Source organism: Nerophis ophidion, linkage group LG06 (genome assembly GCF_033978795.1).
Source record: "Nerophis ophidion isolate RoL-2023_Sa linkage group LG06, RoL_Noph_v1.0, whole genome shotgun sequence".
Classification (NCBI taxonomy): Eukaryota; Metazoa; Chordata; class Actinopteri; order Syngnathiformes; family Syngnathidae; genus Nerophis; species Nerophis ophidion.
This window is the reverse complement of record NC_084616.1, coordinates 75898619-75914591: the sequence shown is the minus strand read 5'-3', so window position 1 is coordinate 75914591 and position 15973 is coordinate 75898619. Positions and strand designations below refer to the sequence as shown.

Below are 15973 nucleotides of genomic sequence, written 5' to 3'. Positions count from 1 at the left end.
CTTTGAACTCTTGTAATCAAAGGCAATGGCTGTTTACAACCCCTTATCCCTTAGAAACAGCTGTTGCCATGTAATCAGGGTGTCAGAGTTTGTTGTTGACGAACCCCAAGATGCAGAGATGGAGGAAGGCATGGAGTGAGAAAACATGATTTAATAAAGATACTAAAACAAGAACAAACCAAAGGGGTAGAACAAAAAGCGCGCACGAGGCGGATAACCAACTACGAGAGCTAGCATGAGAGCTAAAAAAACAAAAAGGACTAGCGTGAAAGCTAGCTGGTACCGAGCAGGAAAACAGAAGTCGTGACTTGTAGAATGAAAACAAAACAGAAGCAGGGAACAAAAAAAACGTAAGCTACAAACAGATACTGAAATATAGCTTACCGCTAAGCTGCAATGACACGACACGATAGGAGCGAAAATACGGAAGTGATATCGACAATAATCCAGCCCTGACTGGATGGGAAGACAGGTCTAAATAGGAGCAGGCTGATTGACACCAGGTGTGGCCAGGTGCCAATCAGTCGCACCTGAGTGGACACAGCACTCAGGGAGAAAGACAGGAAACAGACAAAATAAGAGCGCTGACAGGAACTAAAGACAAGAAATACTACACAAACACAGAGGCAAAACTAAAACACAAACAAACTGTCAGGGGCAAGCCTGACACAGGGAAAGTCCGAATAAGTGAAGTGAAGTGAATTATATTTATATAGCGCTTTTCTCAAGTGACTCAAAGCGCTTTACATAGTGAAACCCAATATCTAAGTTACATTTAAAACCAGTGTGGGTGGCACTGGGAGCAGGTGGGTAAAGTGTCTTGCCCAAGGACACAACGGCAGTGACTAAGATGGTGCAAACTGGGATCGAACCTGCAACCCTCAAGTTGCTGGCACGGCCGCTCTACCAACCGAGCTATACCGCCCCATAAAAGAGGAAGCGTACAATTCTTTGCCAGAGTGTGGTGAGACACTGTACAAGGGTACAGTATCCAGACGTGTCTCCTCAATTGAGCCAAATTTAATTCTGTCTCTGTTTAATTCTTTGCTTCTTGTCTTGTTTAATAGATGTCTTCAGTGTTTGAACCTGGCACTTATGTGTATTGCATTGGATATTTCAACACAAAATACGGATAAATATTGTAAAATACACAGAGTAATTATTAAAATACAGCAAATAAAGTGTTTCTAAATGTAAAAATTGGGTTTCTCTAGTTGTTCGTTACAACGCGATACTCTTCTTACCAAGGCCGACTCAATCGCTATGATTAAAGGCCTACTGAAAGCCACTACTAGCGACCACGCAGTTTGATAGTTAATATATCAATGATAAAATATTAACAATCCTTTGCAATTTGTTCAATTAATAATGGAGACGTCAAAGAAGAATGCTGTTGGTGGAAAGCGGTGGATTGCAGCTGCCTTTAGCAACCGAAACACAACCGGTGTTTCTTTCTTTGTTGTGAAGCTTTAACACAGAGCGGTCAAGCGAACATGTTTCTCTACGTCAACCAGCAAGTTTTTGGAGGGGAAAAATTGTGATATTAAGTCAGCTCTTACCGGAGACTTCAGTAGATTACGCCACCTCATCCTGCAGCTCAAAAAGGCAGCTGTGATTTTGGCTCCTCGGCTTCTCTGAGAGACACTGGCGTTCACTGCAGCCGTCCGACTTTACAATGAATTGATTAACATGGACCCCGACTTAAACAAGTTGAAAAACTTATTCGGGTGTTACCATTTAGTGGTCAATTGTACGGAATATGTACTGAACTGTGCAATCTACTAATAAAAGCATCAATCAATCAATCAAACAATATCACTAAAACAGTAATAAAACAATAAGCAGATAAGGGATCTTCCAGAATTATCGTAGTAAACGTGTCTTATTGTGTAAGTTTTCCTTGCCCTTATGTGGGTTCTTCTGAGGATGTCGTAGTTGTAATGGTTTGTACAGTCCTTTGAGACATTTGTGATTTAGGGCTATATAAATAAACATTGATTATTACATCTGAAACGCTCACACTGCTGCCGCCTGTAGCCGTTGCCTTTTCTTTTTTTTTTTTTCTAGTCCTTCACTCTAACTTTCCTCATCCACAAATCTTTCATCCTCGCTCAAATTAATGGGGAAATCGTCGCTTTCTCGGTCCGAATCGCTCTTGCTGCTGGAGGCTATGATTGTCAATTGTACGGAATATGTACTGAACTGTGCAATCTACTAATAAAAGCATCAATCAATCAATCAAACAATCTCACTAAAACAGTAATAAAACAATAAGCAGATAAGGGATCTTCCAGAATTATCGTAGTAAACGTGTCTTATTGTGTGAGTTTTCCTTGCCCTTATGTGGGTTCTTCTGAGGATGTCGTAGTTGTAATGGTTTGTACAGTCCTTTGAGACATTTGTGATTTAGGGCTATATAAATAAACATTGATTATTACATCTGAAACGCTCACACTGCTGCCGCCTGTAGCCGTCGCCTTTTCTTTTTTTCTTCTAGTCCTTCACTCTAACTTTCCTCATCCACAAATCTTTCATCCTCGCTCAAATTAATGGGGAAATCGTCGCTTTCTCGGTCCGAATCGCTCTTGCTGCTGGAGGCTATGATTGTCAATTGTACGGAATATGTACTGAACTGTGCAATCTACTAATAAAAGTATCAATCAATCAATCAAACAATCTCACTAAAACAGTAATAAAACAATAAGCAGATAAGGGATCTTCCAGAATTATCGTAGTAAACGTGTCTTATTGTGTGAGTTTTCCTTGCCCTTATGTGGGTTCTTCTGAGGATGTCGTAGTTGTAATGGTTTGTACAGTCCTTTGAGACATTTGTGATTTAGGGCTATATAAATAAACATTGATTATTACATCTGAAACGCTCACACTGCTGCCGCCTGTAGCCGTTGCCTTTTCTTTTTTTTTTTTTCTAGTCCTTCACTCTAACTTTCCTCATCCACAAATCTTTCATCCTCGCTCAAATTAATGGGGAAATCGTCGCTTTCTCGGTCCGAATCGCTCTTGCTGCTGGAGGCTATGATTGTCAATTGTACGGAATATGTACTGAACTGTGCAATCTACTAATAAAAGTATCAATCAATCAATCAAACAATCTCACTAAAACAGTAATAAAACAATAAGCAGATAAGGGATCTTCCAGAATTATCGTAGTAAACGTGTCTTATTGTGTGAGTTTTCCTTGCCCTTATGTGGGTTCTTCTGAGGATGTCGTAGTTGTAATGGTTTGTACAGTCCTTTGAGACATTTGTGATTTAGGGCTATATAAATAAACATTGATTGATTATTACATCTGAAACGCTCACACTGCTGCCGCCTGTAGCCATCGCCTTTTCTTTTTTTCTTCTAGTCCTTCACTCTAACTTTCCTCATCCACAAATCTTTCAACCTCGCTCAAATTAATGGGGAAATCGTCGCTTTCTCGGTCCGAATCGCTCTTGCTGCTGGAGGCTATGATTGTCAATTGTACGGAATATGTACTGAACTGTGCAATCTACTAATAAAAGCATCAATCAATCAATCAAACAATCTCACTAAAACAGTAATAAAACAATAAGCAGATAAGGGATCTTCCAGAATTATCGTAGTAAACGTGTCTTATTGTGTGAGTTTTCCTTGCCCTTATGTGGGTTCTTCTGAGGATGTCGTAGTTGTAATGGTTTGTACAGTCCTTTGAGACATTTGTGATTTAGGGCTATATAAATAAACATTGATTGATTATTACATCTGAAACGCTCACACTGCTGCCGCCTGTAGCCATCGCCTTTTCTTTTTTTCTTCTAGTCCTTCACTCTAACTTTCCTCATCCACAAATCTTTCAACCTCGCTCAAATTAATGGGGAAATCGTCGCTTTCTCGGTCCGAATCGCTCTTGCTGCTGGAGGCTATGATTGTCAATTGTACGGAATATGTACTGAACTGTGCAATCTACTAATAAAAGCATCAATCAATCAATCAAACAATCTCACTAAAACAGTAATAAAACAATAAGCAGATAAGGGATCTTCCAGAATTATCGTAGTAAACGTGTCTTATTGTGTAAGTTTTCCTTGCCCTTATGTGGGTTCTTCTGAGGATGTCGTAGTTGTAATGGTTTGTACAGTCCTTTGAGACATTTGTGATTTAGGGCTATATAAATAAACATTGATTATTACATCTGAAACGCTCACACTGCTGCCGCCTGTAGCCGTCGCCTTTTCTTTTTTTCTTCTAGTCCTTCACTCTAACTTTCCTCATCCACAAATCTTTCATCCTCGCTCAAATTAATGGGGAAATCGTCGCTTTCTCGGTCCGAATCGCTCTTGCTGCTGGAGGCTATGATTGTCAATTGTACGGAATATGTACTGAACTGTGCAATCTACTAATAAAAGTATCAATCAATCAATCAAACAATCTCACTAAAACAGTAATAAAACAATAAGCAGATAAGGGATCTTCCAGAATTATCGTAGTAAACGTGTCTTATTGTGTGAGTTTTCCTTGCCCTTATGTGGGTTCTTCTGAGGATGTCGTAGTTGTAATGGTTTGTACAGTCCTTTGAGACATTTGTGATTTAGGGCTATATAAATAAACATTGATTGATTATTACATCTGAAACGCTCACACTGCTGCCGCCTGTAGCCATCGCCTTTTCTTTTTTTCTTCTAGTCCTTCACTCTAACTTTCCTCATCCACAAATCTTTCAACCTCGCTCAAATTAATGGGGAAATCGTCGCTTTCTCGGTCCGAATCGCTCTTGCTGCTGGAGGCTATGATTGTCAATTGTACGGAATATGTACTGAACTGTGCAATCTACTAATAAAAGCATCAATCAATCAATCAAACAATCTCACTAAAACAGTAATAAAACAATAAGCAGATAAGGGATCTTCCAGAATTATCGTAGTAAACGTGTCTTATTGTGTGAGTTTTCCTTGCCCTTATGTGGGTTCTTCTGAGGATGTCGTAGTTGTAATGGTTTGTACAGTCCTTTGAGACATTTGTGATTTAGGGCTATATAAATAAACATTGATTATTACATCTGAAACGCTCACACTGCTGCCGCCTGTAGCCGTCGCCTTTTCTTTTTTTCTTCTAGTCCTTCACTCTAACTTTCCTCATCCACAAATCTTTCACCCTCGCTCAAATTAATGGGGAAATCGTCGCTTTCTCGGTCCGACTCGCTCTTGCTGCTGGAGGCTATGATTGTCAATTGTACGGAATATGTACTGAACTGTGCAATCTACTAATAAAAGCATCAATCAATTAATCAAACAATCTCACTAAAACAGTAATAAAACAATAAGCAGATAAGGGATCTTCCAGAATTATCGTAGTAAACGTGTCTTATTGTGTGAGTTTTCCTTGCCCTTATGTGGGTTCTTCTGAGGATGTCGTAGTCGTAATGGTTTGTACAGTCCTTTGAGACATTTGTGATTTAGGGCTATATAAATAAACATTGATTATTACATCTGAAACGCTCACACTGCCGCCGCCTGGAGCCGTCGCCTTTGCTTTTTTTTCTCTAGTCCTTCACTCTAACAGTGTATTATGCAGCGATCATTTTGAAAGAACGTGTTTTGAAGAGGGTCCATTGCGAAGGGCCGTGATGGGCATCGCCACCACCCGTCGACTGGTGCTGAAGAAAGGTGCGGGGCCGACCTTCAGGTTGTACAGGTACAACCATATAATCTCACTACAACACTAGTAACACAATAAGCAGATAAGGGATTTTTCAGAATGATCCTAGTAAATTTGTCTAATAACATCGGAATCGCTCACACTGCCCTCTTTCACTCTCACTTTCCTCATCCACGAATCTTTCATCCTCGCTGAAATTAATGGGGAAATCGTCGCTTTCTCGGTCCGAATCACTCTTGCTGCTGGTGGCCATGATTGTAAACAATGTGAGGATGTGAGGAGCTCCACAACCCGTGACGTCACACGCACATCGTCTGCTACTTCCCGTAAAGGCAAGGCTTTTTTTATTAGAGACCAAAAGTTGCGAACTTTATCGTCGATGTTCTCTACTAAATCCTTTCAGCAAAAATATGGCAATATGATCAAGTATGACACATAGAATGGAGCTGCTATCCCCGTTTAAATAAGAACATCTCATTTCCGTGGGCCTTTAAGTATTGCATGCATTTCTCCGCAGGATCCCAGCAGTGCGGCAAACATGCTGGGCAGCACAATCACATTTCTCCAACGCAACCGACAGTTGCACAAATCGCCAGCAAAAACATAGCGGGACAGGCTGGAAAGGATCAGCTAAGTAGTTCTATTTCGAGTTGTCGCATGATGTAATTGGACACTACATGCATATGTTGTACGTATTTAGTAGAAAACATATTTAACATATGACTCCCCAGAGGACACCAGCATATTGATGTTGTTTCCCCTTAAAATCTGTTCACTCAGCTATTCATTTATCTTTGCAGCATCCACTTCTCCTCCAGCTGGCCTGCGTACACACACTAAAAGCTGCAGCCCCCGTGGAGAAAGAACACAGCATACTTACTGTATTTCCTAAGGCAGGATGGCAAAGACAAATACTGGACCTCCATAGGTGACTGATTGGCAGACCGGGGTGGTGGTCCCTCTCTTTAAGAAGGGGGACCGGAGGGTGTGTTCCAACTATGGTGGGATCACACTCCTCAGCCTTCCCGGTAAGGTTTATTCAGGTGTACTGGAGAGGAGGCTACGTCGGATAGTCCAACCTCGGATTCAGGAGGAACAGTGTGGTTTTTGTCCTGGTTGCGGAACTGTGGACCAGCTCTATACTCTCGGCAGGGTTCTTGAGGGTGCATGGGAGTTTGCCCAACCAGTCTACATGTGCTTTGTGGACTTGGAGAAGGCATTGGACCGTGTCCCTCGGGAAGTCCTGTGGGGAGTACTCAGAGAGTATGGGGTATCGGACTGTCTTATTGTGGCGGTCCGCTCCCTGTATGATCAGTGTCAGAACTTGGTCCGCATTGCCGGCAGTAAGTCGAACACATTTCCAGTGAGGGTTGGACTCCGCCAAGGCTGTCCTTTGTCACCCATTCTGTTCATAACTTTTATGGACAGAATTTCTAGGCGCAGTCAAGGCGTTGAGGGGTTCCGGTTTGGTGACCACGGGATTAGGTCTCTGCTTTTTGCAGATGATGTGGTCCTGATGGCTTCATCTGACCGGGATCTTCAGCTCTCACTGGATCGGTTCGCAGCCGAGTGTGAAGCCACCGGAATGAGAATCAGCACCTCCATGGTTCTCGCCCGGAAAAGGGTGGAATGCCGTCTCCGGGTTGGGGAGGAGACCCTGCCCCAAGTGGAGGAGTTCAAGTACCTAGGAGTCTTGTTCACGAGTGAGGGAAGAGTGGATCGTGAGATCGACAGGCGGATCGGTGCGGCGTCTTCAGTAATGCGGACGTTGTACCGATCCGTTGTGGTGAAGAAGGAGCTGAGCCGGAAGGCAAAGCTCTCAATTTACCGGTCGATCTACGTTCCCATCCTCACCTATGGTCATGAGCTTTGGGTCATGACCGAAAGGATAAGATCACGGGTACAAGCGGCCCAAATGAGTTTCCTCTCCCTTAGAGATAGGGTGAGAAGCTCTGCCATCCGGGAGGAACTCAAAGTAAAGCCGCTGCTCCTCCACATGGAGAGGAGCCAGATGAGGTGGTTCGGGCATCTGGTCAGGATGCCACCCGAACGCCTCCCTAGGGAGGTGTTTAGGGCACGTCCAACCGGTAGGAGGCCACGGGGAAGACCCAGGACACGTTGGGAAGACTATGTCTCCCGGCTGGCCTGGGAACGCCTCGGGATCCCCCGGGAAGAGCTAGACGAAGTGGCTTGGGAGAGGGAAGTCTGGGCTTCCCTGCTTAGGCTGTTGCCCCCGCGACCCGACCTCGGATAAGCGGAAGAAAATGGATGGATGGACGAGGAAATAAATTAACATTTGGAGAAAACATATTTGAGAAACTACATTTCTGCATTGCAGGCCAAATATTTTCTGCTCGCAGCCGAGAAGGTAATAAATAAAATATTGAGTTGAGAGTGAGAATGTCATGGAGAAACCTCTTAGGTCAGCCACCGTTAGAGGTCAAAATTCGACAAATGAATTGTTGGAGTAAATGCCTTAAGGGGGGGGTACTGTGACGCCCTGCAGCTAGGTGTCATTGTTCCATGTGCAAAGGTGAACTCCCATGTGGACATTTATTTATTTATTTACCACCTGCAGAAAAAATAAGAGGGATTGTTCGAGGAGTTTTGTCTATGTTTTAATAAAAGAAGAGTAGCTGTCTCCCTTGGAGGCCATGACCTCATAACACAACACGCTTGACTCAAATAGTGCATTGGCACACCCAACATAAGCCGGGTGTTTGCCTATGGCAGGGGTGTCCAAAGTTTTTCCACTAAGGGCCGCAGACTGAAAAATCAAAGCAAGCGGGGGTCATTTATTTAAATTTTAAAAAAAAAGATAAATAAATGATAAATGGGTTGTACTTGTATAGCGCTTTTCTACCATCAAGGTACTCAAAGCGCTTTGACACTACTTCCACATTTACCCATTCACACACATATTCACACACTGATGGAGGGAGCTGCCATGCAAGGCGCCAACCAGCACACATCAGGAGCAAGGGTGAAGTGTCTTGCTCAGGACACAACGGACATGACGAGGTTGGTACTAGGTGGGATTTGAACCAGGGACCCTCGGGTTGCGCACGGCCACTCTCCCACCGCGCCACGCCGTCCCTTATAATATATATATAATATATAATCCAATATATGTATAAAAAATGTACATTTAGGCCTCCACTCAGGCTTGATCCCGGGGACCCCAAAGGGTTTTGGTAAAAATAAAATGTTAAAAATGTGTCACTTGTCATTATTATTATGTTTATTATTATTCAAGTTTTAAATCTCTAGATCAGGCGTCACCAATTTTTGAAACCAAGAGCTACTTCTTGGGTACTGATTAATGCGAAGGGCCACCAGTTTGATACACACTTAAATAAATTGCCAGAAATAGCCAATTTGCTCAATTTACCTTTAATAAATAAATCTATATATATATATAAAAAAATGGGTATTTCTGTCTTTCATTCCGTCGTGCATTATTTCCCCTTTTACGGAAGGTTTTTTGTAGAGAATAAAGGATGAAAAAAACACTTAATTGAACGGTTTAAAAGAGGAAAAAACATGAAAAAAATTAAAATTAAATTTTGAAACACAGTTTATCTTCAATTTCGACTCTTTAAAATTCAAAATTGAAATTCAACCGAAAAAAATGAAGGTAAAAACTAGCTAATCCGAATCTTTATGAAAAAATTAAAAAAGTAATTTATGGAACATCATTAGTCATTTTTCATGATTACGATTAATTTTAAAATTTTGATGACATGTTTTAAATACGTTAAAATCCAATCTGCACTTTGTTAGAATATATAATAAACTGGGCCAAGCTATATTTCTAACAAAGACAAATGATTATTTCTTCTAGATTTTCCAGAACAAAAATTTTAAATGAAATTCAAAAGACTTTGAAATAAGATTTAAATTTGATTCTACAGATTTTCTAGATTTGCCAGGATGATTTTTTTAAATTTTAATCATAATAAGTTTGAGGAAATATTCCACAAATATTCTTCGTCAAAAAAACAGAAGCTAAAATGAAGGATTAAATTAAAATGTATTAATTTTTCTTTACAATAAAAAAAAATACTTGAACATTGATTTAAATTGTCAGGAAAGAAGTGGAAGGAATTTAAAAGGTAAAAAGGTATATGTGTTTAAAAATATTAAAATAATTTTAAGGTTGTATTTTTTCTCTAAAATTGTCTTTCTGAAAGTTATAAGAAGCAAAGTAAAAAAAAATAAATGAATTTATTTAAACAAGTGAAGACCAAGTCTTTAAAATATTTTCTTGGATTTTCAAATTCTATTTGAGTTTTGTCTCTCTTAGAATTAAAAATGTCGAGCAAAGCGAGACCAGCTTGCTAGTAAATAAATAATATTTAAAAAATAGAGGCAGCTCACTGGTAAGTGCTGCTATTTGAGCTATTTTTAGAACAGGCCAGCGGGCGACTCATCTGGTCCTTACAGGCTACCTGGCGTTGGTGACCCCTGGTCTAGATCAATATTAGGTCTATCTGTCAATATGAAATTTTTAAAGATTTAATTTGTATGCTCTTTTTGTCAAAGAAAACCATGTTTTTTTTATGGAAAAAAAAAAAAACACAAAATATGCAATATTTTGACCCAATAACATTTTTAAGTAGAATATTTGAGATTATATAATAATTGGAGCCGTAAAAAGGTCAATAACTCATAACACCATTGATTTTAATTCACTATTATTTTTTTGTGCAGTGATACTTAAAAACAAAACACACTGATCCAAAGGAGTCCTACTCATTAAAGTGTTAAAAAATAATTTTAATTTCTTTTTTATTGTTTCCTTTTAACAGCATGCTCTCGAGATTACTTCAGATCTATTCGTCAATTATACGTTTTTTCGTAGTTTACGTTTTTTGTTTGCTAAAGGCAGCTGCAGTCCACCAGTTTCCACCAACAGCATTCTTCTTTGACGTCTCCATTATTAATTGAACAAATTGCAAGAGATTCAGCAACACAGATGTCCAAATTACTGTGTAATTATGTGATGAAAAGAGACGACTTTTAGCCGTAAGTGGTGCTGGGCTAATATGTCCGCTACAACCTGAGTCGTCACAAACACAAGTCATCATTCTACGACGTTTTCAACAAGAAACTCCGCAGGAAATTTAAAATTGCAATTTAGTAAACTAAAAAGGCCGTATTGGCATGTGTTGCAATGTTAATATTTCATCATTGATATATAAACTATCAGACTGCGTGGTCGCTAGTAGTGGCTTTCAGTAGGCCTTTAAAGCTTTTGTCAACCTTTTATCACAGAGTGCTGTGTCGTATAAAGTTAAGTGTCAATGATTGGACTCTCACATTGTTATGTTAAATCCACTATGGACTGGACTCTCACTATTATATTGGATCCACTGTGGACTGGACTCTCACTATTATGTTAGATCCACTATGGACTGGACTCTCACAATATTATGTTGATCCACTAAGGACTGGACTCTCACTATTATGTTAGATCCACTATGGACTGGACTCTCACTATTATGTTAGATCCACTGTGGACTGGACTCTTACAATATTATGTTAGATCCACTATAGACTGGACTCTCACACTATTATGTTAGATACACTATGGACTGGACTTTCACTATTATGTTAGATCCACTATGGACTGGACTCTCACTATTATGTTAGATCCACTATGGACTGGACTCTCACTATTATGTTAGATCCACTATGGACTGGACTCTCACTATTATGTTAGATCCACTATGGACTGGACTCTCACTATTATGTTAGATCCACTATGGACTGGACTCTCACACTATTATGTTAGATCCACTATGGACTGGACTCTCACACTATTATGCTAGACCCACTATGGACTGGACTCTCACTATTATGTTAGATCCACTGTGGACTAGACTCTCACACAATTATGTTAGATCCACTGTGGACTGGACTCTTACAATATTATGTTAGATCCACTATAGACTGGACTCTCACACTATTATGTTAGATACACTATGGACTGGACTCTCGCTATTATGTTAGATCCACTATGGACTGGACTCTCGCTATTATGTTGGATCCACTATGGACCGGACTCTCACTATTATGTTAGATCCACTAGGGACTGGACTCTCACTATTATGTTGGATCCACTATGGACTGGACTCTCACTATTATGTTAGATCCACTATGGACCGGACTCTCACTATTATGTTAGATCCACTATGGACTGGACTCTCACTATTATGTTAGATCCACTATGGACTGGACTCTCACTATTATGTTGGATCCACTATGGACTGGACTCTCACTATTACGTTAGATCCACTATGGACTAGACTCTCACACTATTATGTTAGATCCACTATGGACTGGACTCTCACTATTATGTTAGATCCACTAAGGACTGGACTCTCACTATTATGTTGGATCCACTATGGACTGGACTCTCTCACTATTATGTTAGATCCATTATGGACTGGACTCTCACTATTGTGTTAGATCCACTATGGACTGGACTCTCACTATTATGTTAGATCCACTATGGACTGGACTCACATTATTATGTTAGATTCACTATGGACTGGACTCACACTATTATGTTAGATCCACTATGGATTGGACTCTCACTATTATGTTAGATCCACTATGGACTGGACTCTCACTATTATGTTAGATCCACTATGGACTGGACTCTCACTATTATGTTAGATCCACTATGGACTGGACTCTCACTATTATGTTAGATCCACTATGGACTGGACTCTCACTATTATGTTAGATCCACTATGGACTGGACTCTCACTATTATGTTAGATCCACTAGGGACTGGACTCTCACTATTATGTTAGATCCACTATGGACTGGACTCTCACTATTATGTTAGATCCACTATGGACTGGACTCTCTCACTATTATGTTAGATCCACTATGGACTAGACTCTCACACTATTATGTTAGATCCACTATGGACTGGACTCTCACTATTATGTTAGATCCACTAAGGACTGGACTCTCACTATTATGTTGGATCCACTATGGACTGGACTCTCTCACTATTATGTTAGATCCATTATGGACTGGACTCTCACTATTGTGTTAGATCCACTATGGACTGGACTCTCACTATTATGTTAGATCCACTATGGACTGGACTCACATTATTATGTTAGATCCACTGTGGACTGGACTCTTACAATATTATGTTAGATCCACTATAGACTGGACTCTCACACTATTATGTTAGATCCACTATAGACTGGACTCTCACACTATTATGTTAGATCCACTATGGACTGGACTCTCGCTATTATGTTAGATCCACTATGGACTGGACTCTCACTATTATGTTAGATCCACTATGGACTGGACTCTCACTATTATGTTAGATCCACTATGGACTGGACTCTCGCTATTATGTTGGATCCACTATGGACCGGACTCTCACTATTATGTTAGATCCACTATGGACTGGACTCTCACTATTATGTTAGATCCACTATGGACTGGACTCTCACTATTATGTTAGATCCACTATGGACTGGACTCTCACAATATGTTAGATCCACTATGGACTGGACTTTCTTATATAAGAAAGAGAAAAGGAACAGCATCAACCTCTAAGATGGAGATGAAGTAAAAAGAAGTTGAGAATGAAAGAGGCATAATTATAAGTCTCTGGATGAGGGAAATTGGATTTTCCGAGAAGAGACCCCAAAGAAACAAGTCATTTAAAAAAAAAAAAAAAAACCTGGAGAGAAGAATTCTTACTTACGTTAAAGAGATGGAGAGGTGAAATCTCTGCCTGAGGCCACGGAACATGGCGAAGGTCTTAGGCGGGAAGGAGCGGGCGGTGACGCTGCAAAATGGCCGCTCGTACCCGCCGGCGGGACACTCGCAGCGGAAGCCGCCGCCTGAGAGCTCCCGGCACGTTCCTCCGTTGCGACACACGCCCGGCACGCAGCCGCCGTGACGCTGGTCGAACTCACAGCGGTCACCTGGGGAGAAGTTCACATTTTACCATGAGACCTTTTTTATCATCTCAGTACATTTCTATACCACAGATACACTATGTGCAGGTACATAGATCCTTTTAAACCAGCATTGTCAAAATGACATATACTGTATATATAAACCCCGTTGCCATATGAGTTGGGAAATTGTGTTAGATGTAAATATAAACAGAATACAATGATTTGCAAATCATTTTCAACCCATATTCAGTTGAATATGCTACAAAGACAACATATTTCATGTTCAAACTCATACACATTTTTTTTTTGTTGCAAATAATCATTAACTTTAGAATTTGATGCCAGCAACATGTGACAAAGAAGTTGGGAAAGGTGGCAATAAATACTGATAAAGTTGAGGAATGCTCATCAAACACTTATTTGGAACATCCCACAGGTGTGCAGGCTAATTGGGAACAGGTGGGTGCCATGATTGGCTATAAAAACAGCTTCCTAAAAAATGCTCAGTCCTTCACAAGAAAGGATGGGGCGAGGTACACCCCTTTGTCCACAACTGCGTGAGCAAATAGTCAAACAGTTTAAGAACAACCTTTCTCAAAGTGACATTGCAAGAAATTTAGGGATTTCAACATCTACGCTCCATCATATCATCAAAAGCAGGGGTCGGGAACCTTTTTGCCGGAGAGAGACAAGAAGCCAAATATTTTAAAATGTATTTCCGTAAGAGCCATTAATAATAATATTTTTTTTACACTGAACACAACGAATCACGTGCATTTTTAAGTAAAACCACCATTTCTAGGGTATAATAAGTCTGTTATTCTCTGTAAAAACGTTGTTATTCTGAAGCTAACTGTGTGTGTGTGGGGGGGGGGGGGGGTCTGTGGGCCTGCAGCGAAACGGGGTGTGCCAGGACCGGCCTCGAAATCAGCGACAGGTGCGTAGTCGGCCCACTTGGGCCTTGTTATCTAATCACCTGTCGCTATGTTATAAGCAGCAGCCATGAGAAGAGACGGGGTTGGAGCTGGAGCCAGAGTGCGAGCGAGAACGAAAGAGAAAAAAGACCATTGCTGGAAAGCAACTGGAGACTTATTGAAAAATAAAACAATATTGCAACCCTGAAACAGGCTCTCATGTCGGTGCTTGGTGGTCTGAAGAACCCCCAGGAGAGCAAGTCCCACACTAATCAATAATAAATAAATAACTTTTTACCATTAACGCAACTTCTTGAACAGGCGCGGTAGAAAAAGGATGGATGGATTAAAATGCACGAGAATGTTTTTTATTTTGAACGTTATTTTTAACACTGTGATTACAAGCGGAATTATTCATTACTTATCGTGTCAAGCAGTGTCAGCTCGGATTTATCTGAGAGCCAGATGCAGTCATCAAAAGAGCCACATCTGGCTCTAGAGCCATAGGTTCCCTACCCCTGATCTAAAGGTTCAGAGAATCTGGAGAAAAAACTCCACATAACCAACATTGAATGACTGTGACCTTCGATCCCTCAGACGGCACTGTATAAAAAAACCGACATCAATCCCTAAAGGATATCACCACACTCCAAAAAACCACTGTCACTAAATACAGTTGGTCGCTACATCTGTAAGTGCAAGTTAAAGCTCTACTATGCAAAGCGAAAGCCATTTATCAACAACATCCAGAAACGCCGACGGCTTCTCTGGGCCCGAGATCATCTAAGATGGACTGATGCAAAGTGGAAAAGTGTTCTGTTGTCTGACGAGTCCACATTTCAAATTGTCTTTGGAACTATTCGACATCGTGTCATCCGGACCAAAGGGGAAGCGAACCATCCAGACTGTTATCCACGCAAAGTTGAAAAGCCTGCATGTGTGATGGTATGGGGGTGCATTAGTGCCCAAGGCATGGGTAACTTGCACTAGGGCTGGGCGATATGACTAAAAAATGTACCACGATATAAGTGTTTCATATCAGTTGATATCGATAATTATTGATTAAAAAAAACAAAACTATTCTAAATAAAGACCAGGAGAAAAAAGGCTTTATTTTAAATATAACCTTTAACCTTTAGAACGAGGTCAGCATTAAGAAAAACAGTCAAATAAATGAAAATACTGATCGATGTGCAAATATTGACATTAAATAAATGCTTACCCAGACTTCTCAACTCTGCTGAGCGGTAGCATGTCCTTCACTAATTGATACACCCCTGCATCGCTTATTTCTTTATAACGTTTTGAATTACTCCAGCGGGTGAGAGCGGCTCAGGTGGTAAAATAAGTTTGTCGTGTTCCAAGACTTGGTCGGGACGACGTCCTTACAAAGTTTGCAAACAGTATTACTCTGATTCGTATCGGACTGCAGTAGGCGATTGTGTTATTTATTTGCAATCAGTCAGTAGTGACTCTCAT

The 15973-nt window shown here is 40.6% G+C and overlaps 1 protein-coding gene across 1 annotated transcript in view; it reads right to left on the bottom strand.

The window, feature by feature from the left end:
- Positions 1-15973, bottom strand: part of celsr3 (cadherin, EGF LAG seven-pass G-type receptor 3) — a 245899-nt gene that overhangs the window by 164602 nt on the left and 65324 nt on the right. The window contains 1 exon segment of the mRNA XM_061904867.1: positions 13382-13604. Coding sequence (XP_061760851.1) covers positions 13382-13604 — 223 coding nt within the window.